Source organism: Epinephelus lanceolatus, chromosome 2 (assembly GCF_041903045.1).
Source record: "Epinephelus lanceolatus isolate andai-2023 chromosome 2, ASM4190304v1, whole genome shotgun sequence".
Classification (NCBI taxonomy): Eukaryota; Metazoa; Chordata; class Actinopteri; order Perciformes; family Serranidae; genus Epinephelus; species Epinephelus lanceolatus.
Genome location: NC_135735.1, coordinates 23,313,826 through 23,325,926, shown reverse-complemented (window position 1 = coordinate 23,325,926; position 12,101 = coordinate 23,313,826). Strand labels below are relative to the sequence as shown.

At 42.3% G+C, this 12,101-nt stretch overlaps 1 protein-coding gene across 1 annotated transcript in view; it reads right to left on the bottom strand.

The window, feature by feature from the left end:
* rras2 (RAS related 2) overlaps positions 1–12,101 on the bottom strand; it is a 42,587-nt gene extending 30,486 nt beyond the window's left edge. Inside the window, exon 1 of the mRNA XM_033628863.2 lies at positions 11,607–12,101. Within this exon, the coding sequence (XP_033484754.1) occupies positions 11,607–11,708 (102 nt within the window). The 5' untranslated portion in view covers positions 11,709–12,101. The remainder of the gene's footprint in view (positions 1–11,606) is intronic.

Sequence of the window (12,101 nt, the reverse complement as noted above, 5' to 3'; positions counted from 1 at the left end):
ACACACAAACTGTCTTGACTGTCTGACGTGCAAGACCTATAGCATGCTTCCATGTAGCTACCTGCAGGGTCTCTGTGGTCAGATCCCCCAGTGTTTCCTCTGTCAACAACATAAATGTACACAGAGGAAACTCGTTGTGTGCTGAAACTTGAGACAGAGCGAGAGGATGAAGCAGAGAGCTCCTCTCATTTGGCTAAGTTTGGCTCTATTGACACACTGTTTTGCTTCTTTAACAGTATTTTCTAGCAAAGATCAATTAAAGTTAATGGTGGGTGGACATGACTGCCTGCATCAGCTGATTACTAATCATTCAGGCCACACTGTTAAAGGACAACTTCGGTATTTTTCAACCTGGGCTCTATTTCCCCATGTGTATGTGTGCATATGATTCATGGGTACCACTCGTTATAAAATTGGTTCAGTATTGAGCCGTGAAACGAGCTAAAACGGTAATGGGTGCAAATGCGTCCCGTATAAAAGTGCTTTTTTTCGCCACTGACCGGTTCAGATCGCCAGTGCTATCTCTGTAAATAGCATATGGTAGCAGCCCTGGGGCAGTGGTGACTGTGAATGACTGGAGTCAGCTGTCAGTCAGTGTTGGAGCAGAAAGGCGGAAGTCATCCCCGCTTGGTAATGTAAATGAGTATGTGTGTGTGAAGTGTGTGTTACGCTAGAAGAGTCAGAGGACAGAGTCTTTTACGTGCTACCCCCTGGAGTGTTACCGGAGTTTTTGGAGTGCTCAAATAAACGGGCCTTTTTCCCGAACGCAAGAACAGGATGTCGCGCAACACCCCGTACAGCTTTCATAGACTGCCTTTGTCGGACAGCGAGATGCTGAAGTTGTGGCTAGTTGTGCTACAAATGGATGCTAACACTCCTGTCCAGACACTGTGCCTTGCAGACCATCGGGTCTGCAGTGCTCACTTCTCCCAAGATGACTACTGCCAGCCGAAGAAGAGAAGACACCCAATCCCGAAACACCTCTTCCACAACAAAACGGTTGTCCCACGAGTAGAGAGAGCTACAGACACAGTGGAGCAAAGCTCGTGACATCACACAGCCCAGAGGTAAGGGAAAGGCTAAGTTAGCATGCTATTTACAGAGATAGCACTGGCGATCTGAACTGGTCAGTGGTGAAAAAACACACACTTCACACACACATACTCATTTACAATACCGAGCAGGGACACCTTCCGCCTTTCTGCTCCAACACTGACTGACAGCTGACTCCACTCATTCACAGTCACCACTGCCCCAGGGCTGCTACCATATGCTATTTACAGAGATAGCACTGGCGATCTGAACCGGTCAGTGGCGGAAAAAAAGCACTTTTATACGGGACGCATTTGCCCCCATTACCATTTTAGCTCGTTTCGCGGCTCAATACTGAACCAATTTTAGAATGAGTGGTACCCATGAATCATATGCACACATACACATGGGGAAATAGAGCCCAGGTTGAAAAATACCGAAGTTGTCCTTTAACCTTGAGAGTTCATGTACTGTAGATTCCTGTGACTGATGCTAATGATGTTAGCTACAGCGTTATACGCAAATAAAAAGCCGTGGAAATGTGACACCATTTAAGTTTTGGTGCTGATACCAGAGCAAATGTGAAATGTCATCGAAACACACGCAGCTTTAGACGAACTTATCTGAAATAAAATCCAGTTTAAGAAGAATCAGAACTGTCTGATCAACAAATAAGTAAACTACCTTGCAATGACATCACACCAGCTGCAATGCCGAAACTGGATGCAGCTGAACACATGACAGAAGCAAAATGTCATAACAGGTGCACTGTGCCAGATTTATTCAATATACCCTAGACTGTGCTGGATCTGTGGATGGCAATGATTAATTTAAACTGGAATAGACGATACCCAACTTAAACCAAATGTGGGCCAAGAGACAATGCTTCCTAACCCCTTCTTCTGATGCTTTTGCTCGGACCATACTAATCTTCAACCTAGGCCTTCATTTTGATCTCAACGTCGGTCACACCTGTAAAGGTTCGTGACTGCATCTTGCACAGTTGTGATGCTTTGACAAAATCTGTCCACAGACAAATAAAAAGCTGCACAAACACACAAACAGACTCAAAGATTGAAAACAATACCATGTAACAACATAATAAATATGACCAGACATTCAATGCCAGCTTTCCAAACTATATGCTATCTCAAAAATGCATGGATTATTTAGTTTATCTCTGCAACATTAAGGCCACTTTACTGTGCACAACTCATTCTATCAACTCACGAATAGAAAGTACCTTTAGTTTTGAATTAAAATTCAATTAAAATTTTCATCCTTTATTGCAGATGTTTCATCACGTCATTAGTTTTCTTTAGAACCTGCACATCACTGAGAAACGTCTACAGGTGGTTTTATTACCAATCATTCACATATAGTGTAGTCATCCCCTCCTTCCTGTTATTCGACTAAGAACGGTTAAGTGAGGTTGAGTCCTGCCTTCCTTGAAAGTTTGACGAGATGGTTATCAGCAATTATTTTGGTCTTTCTATCGAAGCACCCTTGTGAAATCGATAATTGTCCTACAAGAAATCAACGTGAAGACCTTTCATGGAGATCTCGGCCATTTAATAGGCTGTGTGAGTGAATGTTGTGCAAAGCAAAACAATAACACAATGCACACTTATCATCTGCATCCACTGGCACGTTGACAAGTTGGCTCACACAGCCTGAAGAATGCATACTAGCCAACTGTGCCATCAGTGCACACACACACACGCTTTTTTCAGTCTATGATTAGAAAAGAGAAGAGTCTCTGCTCTCTTGATAGTTTCTTACTTACTGACTTGTGCATACACGCTGCAGTATTCATTAGTATTATTTTCCGTGTGGCTGCTGCAGAGAGGGAAAGAGGGAAAGAGATGGGAGTGGCTGAAATTATCATCTGATCTCAGATCTGTAATGTGGTGGGTAACATTTTGGATCACACCTTCGCCTCCAGCTAACAACTCTCTAACAACAGCAGACATGGTGAATGGGCGCTGGTATATAGGGTATCTGATCACAGACACCATGCAGCTTACAATCATGTTTCTATGTCTTAACCTTAAAAGATATATTCTTTTGATGTAAGCTCTACAAATGATAAAGGTTTTCGGTAGCAGGGAGCTCCTCAAGGCTGTGTGTGAGTCAGGGTGTGAGCAGATGGGTAAATTCTAATAATCACTGGCATTTCTCTTGACTTGAGGAGGGCGTCATATGCTCTGCCCAGTCAGATAACAAACGTGGTACAGCCCCAAGTCAGAGAGAATGTTCTTCCACTGAACAAGAAAATGACTGTGTAAACAGCAACGTGACGTAATTCTTCAAAAATCAACATTACAAGTGATGAGAGTTATTTTGGAAACGAAAATAGAGAGCTAATTTATAACAAACAAATGTGACAACCAATACACAGACAAAGTACGCAGAATGAGGAAGAACACAAAAAAGAAGGCGAGATATATCAATTGTTTTTTTTTCCCAGGTGTAAGTATTGGGGTGTGTGTGTGTGTGTGTGTGTTTCAGCTTTAGTCAGCGTGTGTAAACGGGTAAAAGCTACGAAAGGTCACACAAGAAACGGACATAAAAGGGAGTTATATGAAATATGTGTGTGTAGCCATATTTTAACAGTAAATCCACTCCCATTATTTCTTCTGATTGACAATAAATCCTATCAACTATTAGACTGGCTATAAATCACTAGTACAGTAACACTCAGACTGGAATCAACCACAAAAATATACAATAATCCAGTTGTGCCTCGTGTTGTATTGACTTCATTATTGTACGTTTAAGCTATTGCTGATGACGAGTAGTCGCCCTCCCTGGATAGTCATTAGTTTTTCATTAGCTCAGAGCGAAAGGGATGACCTGCTAGTCTCTTGAGCTTTCCCAGATGGTTGGGAGTGTCTTTACACATCCCAAACTCCCTTTTGCATGAACATTCCTATGGTGTGCTGCATGGCATTGTGCCAGATTGAAGTAAATTACCTCAGCAGCGTGACTGTTTATCCATGTACTCAAACAAGCCTAAAACATAAAGCCTCACTAGTGGGTCTTTGGTGTTGGGATGTTCATTACATCGCAGAATACGCATGGTGTTGGATGGCACATACAATACAGCGATTTATACGTCAACCTGTATCAATAGCATCTAAGTATTGTGAATGAAAAGCTGTAAAATTTGTACTGAGGATGTTACTAGAGGAAAAGCCATAGCATCGTTATATCAAAGGGGTTTATCTCCCTGGAAGCATGAATATACATTTTACAAAAGCCTGCCCATTACATTATAAAATATCATGTGTTGATATTTTTGCCTGTAGGGTGGCACAAGACAAAAAGCTCACAGAGAGTCTAAATTGAAATGGTTCATCCTCTGGGTACCAAGAATGTGCTCAGTATATTACATGGCAGAACTGATGGTGGGGGTCTGACAGTCACCAACAACATTAGCAACTACCATCTAAAAACCAGAAAAAATGGTGGCAAATTTTACGGAAATCTGGCTGTACTTTGGTGTACGTGTTGGGCACAAATAATGCCAGCTTCCCACCCGGACCACCATCAGTTATAACAGCCAAGTCACCAGAATTAAACGTTGGCATTTTACATTTTTGCAAACCACGGATATGTTACATTTGTAGGTTTCATACATATGACATCGTTCAGACAACATGTATATGGGCTGAGTTACTCATCAGGAAGTGGTGGTGGATGGCGGGACTCCTAGGCGAGACGGCTGCCAAGCAGCAGACAGCAGCAGACAACCGTTCAAGGCCAACAAAAGCAAGTGTTTTTTAACAACAAGTCAGGGCATTTTTAGCCTTGTTTGTAGTGACAGAAGCAGGTATTCTTTAACGAAAGTTTGGGACATATCCAGCTGTGTTTGTCGCAACAAAAGCAGGTGTTTTTGAACGACAGGCTGGGACATTTCTGGCCATATTTGTCACAACAACAGCAAGTCTTTTTCAAGGAAAGTTCAGGACATTTCCAGCCGTGTTTGTGGCGACAAAAACATGTATTTTTTAACAAAAGATCGGGACACATCCAGCTGTGTCTGTAGCAACAAAAATTGGTATTTTTTTATGAGTTTGGTACATTTCCAGCCGTGTTTGTACTGACAAAAGCAGGTGTTTTGTAGGTAATAAGGTAATGAAGGTAATACATTTCGAGCCTTTTTTGTCACAACAAAAGCAGGTATTTTTAAACAAAAGTTCAGGACCTTTTCAGCTGTGTTTGTAGTGACAACAGCAGGTACTTTTCAACAAAAGTTAAAGACATTTCCAACCGCCTTTGTAGTCACAAACGCAGGTATTCTTTAACGAAAGTTCGGAACATTTCCAGCCGTGTTTGTAGTCACAAAAACTAGTATTTTAAAACAAGAGTTTGGGACACTATCAGCTGATATTTTTAGACAAAACATTTCGTTTCCCTTACCATAACCAAGTAGGTTTTCTGCCTAAACCTAACTACACATTAACCACAGCATGCATGTCGTAACCACTCCGATATCATTTGGTCTGGTATAACTTCTGGTGCTTGTGTGCTACTGTTGCTATAATACACCAACGTTTACAAACTTCAGAAACCTGTCCATGTAGTTGACTAACAATGGAAAAATAATCTTGAAATGGATAGTTTAGGCCAATTTCCAAAAGGTTGTCTTTATATGTTTTCCTATCACAGCACAGTTACAGTCCTTTAAAAACAACATAGGGACACAGAATAAACTTAAATGTGAAGTTGATTTTAATGGGTCAATGCATGTTGTCCAACCTTGCTTATGACCCAGGCACATCTGATAATGTTTTGGTAAAGAGAGGACAACAAATGTGTCTGTAATAGCAATAGGGCGGATATGAAGTTACTTTATAATTATCAAACCTATTTCTACAACCCTTCTGAACAAGTTGAGTTCCAGCCCTCTTAAATGTAAATCCCACTCTTCTAAATCTATACACAGCTTAAGTTGTTGCATTAACTTTTCATAAGAAGACCAAAGAAGGAAATCCTATAAAATTACAGGCCCGATGCAGGTGGAAACTTGGCTCCAACAGCAACACAAGAGTCAAATGAGGGTAAAGGGTGGTGGTGGGAAAGGGGAAATAAGGCACAGTCACACTAACTGTGTGGTGCTGTGCTCGATTCAAGCGGGCTATTGTTTTAAATATCATTGTGAAGTTTTAACTGGAGCACACAAACATGAAACAGATATTAATGTGAGTGCGGCACCGGCCTCTAAACTACATGGAATCTTAAAAAGAAATCAGAACAACTATTTCACGCGCCTGAGAGTATTTTGCTCTTCAGATATGATATACACTCTGCATGCTGTTTGAAGAATCACTTTTGTGCATGCTGATATTGCATCAACCGGATGGATGATTCACCAGCAAAGTGACTGTGAAACCATTCACAAAAACACTGGGTCTACAGGAATTGTTTGCTATTTAGATTCTGTGGATCGTCACTGCACGCATTTGAAGAGAGCTGCTTTTATTTCTCTTAGTCACATTGTGCTGAAATGTATTTTCTCCCTGCATCTTTAAATATGATATTTGTTGTTTATATTTACATGGAATTTATTTTCTGGTTAGAACTTTACTGTTGTGAAAACCAATGAAGGGTTTATTTGCTCTCACGGCGGTTCTGCTCTGTGAGAAATCAACAGGTGACCCTCTTACAGAGCTAAACAAACAATGCACTCTCATAACCTGCCTGAGCAGGCACACACACGCAGCTGCAAACCCTACAGTTGAAAAAAAAAAAAAAAAAAAAAAGAAGAGCTTACGGTCATACGGTTTAGTCTACCATTACAAAGAAAAGATATTAACTCCCTTAAAGGACATGAAGAAATGCCGGTGCGAATATAAATGGAACTGTTTGCACTCAGCGGTATGGCATGTGACATATCACTGAGCTAGACAGAAAGCTACAAACCTGCCTGTATCCAAAAATGGGCTGAGAGTATGCCGTGCGCGGTGTTACATACAAGTGAACTTCTAAACTAAATCACAAACACACATGCACAACAGTGTCGCTGCAAACACTTCGTCTAACCACCTGTGGCTGTTTCTGAGAAACGCGCATGAAGCTGCGCCCACCACATTCGACTCCAACACGACTATGATTACCACACCTTGCCTCCACATGCCCAAGAACTGCTGTCCCTATAATCCATGTTTATTCTATTGAATTACTACTTACAGCAACATCCTCCTAAATGACCTCATATCAAAAATATGTGAGATATGTGGAGTGGGAGTATAGGAGAGAAAGAGAGAGGTCAGTTATGCGCTCTGACTGTAAATCCAGCTGAGGTCTACAAAAATCCTCGACTAATCTGTCTGGACTTGATCAGTCAGGATGTTTTGCTCTCGTGCATGAGTCTCCGCTGCCGAGGGCCACCGCCGCACTAATATTAGCAAGCATGTGACCCAGCAAACGCCATGATTTTTCATCCAGGAATCAGATCACACAACATTTCATTGTGGAGCTGCTTCATTCCAGTAGCTTCTTTGGTTACTCTGTTTTTGATGTACCATTATTGCTGGGGTAAAAACAAACTGACACACACACACACACACACACACACACACCACCCCACATGCAGTCTTCACATGGCCAATGTGAGTCATGTTTTCCCTTACTTAGGATGCTTCCTCCCTCACAGACGTCACATTAAAACAACACACTGTGTTCCACAACTTTTGTCAGGTGACTCAATGTTATGTCATCCCAATGCTATCTTGGCTTGAGTCAACTGCTCGGCATTTGGGCGGCCAGCAGCTCCCAGGGACCTGCCACTCCGTTACTGCTGGCGACATCATCTTTTATCGTCCGACACCCTGAAATCCCTGCTTCAGCACAGTGGTCGTTTTTTTCTTCGTTTTAGACTCCGCTCAGCACCCTCGTGATTAGCACTTGGTGTCAAAGCTCAGTACTTTTGACAAATGACTGAAATGTGCCCTGAGAATCTGGTAGTGACTGTTAAGCATCAGAAGTTGGCATCAATGATTCACAGTCTTGTTACTTATTTGTTCACATATTTACTGATCTAAATCATAACTGTTTTTGTGGGCACAGTTTTTTGTATGGCTGCATTTTGTTAAGACAAACATTTTAAAAAAATGTTTTTGATGTCAGTGCCAAAATTGAGGTATTGTAGTGGCGTCAGTGTTCATTTTTTAAATGACACAAATTTGAAACTTGCTTTTTAAAGTTGTTAAAGTGGTTTATGTGTCATGGTCACCCACAGACACCCAAACACACACACACACATTCCTCTACATACTGACTAATAATAATACATGTAGCCACCTCTCCTTCATAAAATCGTACTTGGACGGTAGAAGTTTAGTTTGCAAAACTTCCTCAAATAGCCTGTTTTTACAACAGTAACTACTTACCTACTTGATGACAGTGTACCACGAGGCCTTGTACACAACATAAAATAATCTTTCTATCAGTGAAGTTAATGGAAACCATATCCACAAGAAATAGAAGCAAATATTAGAGGTGTGGACTCGAATCACAAGTTTAATAACTTTAGACTCGACTTGACAAAATCAAAAAGACTTGCAACTAAACTTTAAAACCAATGACTCGTGACTGCATTTGGACTCGAGACTTTTGACTTAAAATATCTGACCACTTCTCCTGAACCCAAAGATCAAAAAGTAAGTTATTTAGAAATTGTGCCATGAATCAATTAGTTTCCTTTCACGTCCTGACTCAGTTAACATTAACGCTATTCATTCCCAAATAAGTCAACAATTAAGTCCCAAGATTCGCTTTGTTGCAGGAGAGAACTACGAAGAACTACAGGACGTTACTGAGCGCCAGGAGATAATTTTGCACACATACAAAAACTATGCGTTGCTTAACAAAAAACTAACTAAAGCATGCAAAATGTGCAGGTTGAACAATACAAACAAAGAAGCAACAACTTCCAACTTCATTTGACATTTGAATTTGCATAAAGTAAAGTAATTTGATGCTAATGTTTGATTAACATTAGATTAATATTGGCATTACATTTGGTGAACAGCACATTGTGACTTGTCAAGGAATCGAAACTCAAAATTTAGGACTTGGACTTTGACTTGGGACTTGTCAGTCTTGACTAGGGACTTGGCTTGGGACTTGATTGCAAAGACTTTTTGCTTGCTAAACAAGGACTTGGTGCAACCTCTGGCAAATACTGTTTGTGGAAAAAGTGGTGCAAGAGTGTTTGTCGGCAGCTGTTGCAAACCAGCAAACCAACCAAGAGTTTCAAAGTAAGGTTTTTGGGTTATGAAGAGACTTTTGACACTTGTGGTGGCAGAGTTTGACTTGGATGAGTACTCACAGTTCTTACAGGAAGCCTGGTCTAAAGTGTATAATGTGTTAAACTGTATGTAACACGTAATAAAAGTAAAACTGAAATAATTCTTTGTGGAAATTCCCTTAAGTACTGAAGGTTTTTTGCAAAACACAAAGTTAAATTTAATACTCTGTCAAGATTGCCACTGACACACACGCACACACACACACACGTATCTCCAGTGATTCAGGAAGCAGGTCATGTTTTTCCATACAAAAACTCGAAGGTCCTAAGAGCAGCAGTGGAGGGACTTCCTTTTGCCGAAGGGCTAAATTCCACATGGTCCATGACCATTAACCCACCCAGGCTGACTCAGACCCCCCACCCCCTCCACACTCAACATAGTTCTGGGGAAAGCCTCGACTTCACAATCAGCTGTTAGGTCTTTTCCCTTGGCAACCAACTTCGAGAAACTTCTGAAGAGGATGTATGTTCTCCTCCTGCTGTCAACATCTCAATCTCTCTGACGTTCGTGGCACCAGATACGCCAGCCAGCAGCGAGAGAGGCATGAGGGGAAATTACACGCCGAGTACAAAATACATACAAAGCGGTTGTTCGAGCAAAAACCCCACACCGATACTCTTTGCTGTTTACTTCCCTGGTGTAATGTACTGCAAGAGCATGAAGCAGACACCTTAAGGATATCGTCTGGGTAGGGTTGAACTCAGTCATCCAACAGACACAACATGCTTTAGGTTGGTAGTTGATCATTGGTGTGGCTATCCATTTATCTAGAGAGACTAAATCACTGCGTATAAATACAACTTAATGCAATGATAAAACAGTCTTTGCTAAGTCTACATAGCAGATATCAAATGTGATCTTCCATCGACAAACTATGACATATTTTTATCTCAAAATGAACAGCGTCACAACTTCACGAGTGTTATCAAAGTGTTGATACCACCAGCTCATTGAATCAGGCAAAATGTCTTTAATGTGTGTTTCACATTCAGCTTTAAATGCTCCCCTACCTCAGGTCAGTCGGGTCACTAGGCTATGGCCGAAATCTGTGCCACAGCAATCTGATTCCTTTTTCTTACTTGGTATGCAGTTAATGAGCTTTTTGAACCCTCATTAGACACAACTCCCCCTCTGAACACACACACACCAACACACACTCACAAGCTTTTCACCCCCACTCTATAACGTGTGCCAGCCCACTATTGTCTGACAGTGTGGAGACATGCAGCTGCCTGCAGTCTGGTCAGTAACACACTGACACCAGAGGGGAAACACACAAGGCAAAGGGCAAAGTTTGTCATCTCTCTCATGCAGTGTGTGCGAGTGTGTGTGGGCTTTTCTGGAAAAGGGGAGTCCTTAACAAAATGACTACAAGCCTTGGGAAGGTCAAAGCGAGGCAGGTTAAGTCTGCAGTGTGCTGGAATGCAACCAGGGGGATAGATGGGGGTAAACTGTTTACATGCCTTTTATAGTTGAGTTTGCAAGTAGGTTGCTGTAAAAGTGATGGAGGCATTGTCTCTCAAGGGGGGTGGAAGTGCAGTTTTGATTTCTAAGAATATTTACATTTCCGTAGGTGTTTGGTTACTGGAAGTGCTTGAATGAGGTTAACCAGCTGCTCAGTTTGGTGAGGCTAAATGTGAACACAGACGTTAATCATCTTAAATGAGCATTTTGTGCTGCTTATAGTGCACATTCAACCCTGACTGATTTTCTCTGTAGTAGCATTCAAATATGGATTTAAAAGTACTTTTCTGTTTCCTCTCCAAGTATGTTCTTACAGGGACTAATGTGAGTTTTGTTCAACTTTTCCTGCACCCTTAACACTCCTCTGCTTTAAGTTTCTGGCTTGGTAGGCCTTTACAGGTGTAACTCTTAGCCTGGGTTGTAAATCCTCTACTTTACTTTGCAGCAAGTTAATAAAATAGGACAACTCTGGAGCTCCAAAGACCCACTTTCCTTTCTCTTCTGACTAGCGGCTATAAACTGCAAAGTGGAAGTAGGAGCTCTCGGATATGGTCGTGTTAAAGTGACAGCCGTCCTTCCTTGTTCAATTCACTGAATAACGCTCCCCACCTCACCCTAACATCTCCTAACCTCTGTAAATAGTTGTAGGCCTCGGTAAAGTAGAAGCAAACAGACCCCGGTATCCGCTGACGGGGTTCCAGTGTCTGGCCTCCCCGCTTCTTGCGCCGTGTTCTCGGATAAGCAAATCAAAGCAACGGGCTGCATTGAAGGCAAAGGGTGCACGCTACTGACCTGAATAAACTGGATAGTCAAGGCTGATTTCCCGACACCGCCGCCTCCGACCACAACCAGCCGATACTTCTCCTGCACCGAGCCGTCCTTCCAGCCTGCCATCGAGGACACTTCGCTGCGCTCGCCGCTGCCGCCGCCGCTGCCGGAACACCAGTGAGCAGCAAACACCCACTTTTTTCCTGTAAACTGAAAGAGGCCCTGCAGTGTGAGACACCGTAGCGTGGAGAGCAGCCCAGATATGTGCCCAAAAAATAATGACTCGTCGGTGTTTAGTCCGTGTGGCGCACGGAGAGATAGAGACGGGTCCGCGGAGCTACGGGCGCCTGTCCATACGCGTAATCGTGTTTGAGCCTCGACAACACTGCGATGTTCGAGCTGTGGATCCGATAGTAGGAGTAATCAGCCAGGCCAGTACTAATGTCTGGCGCTAGGGGCCCTTCTACAGGCTGTGTGTGTGTGTGTGTGTGTGTGTGTGTGTGTGTGTGTGACTGCCTC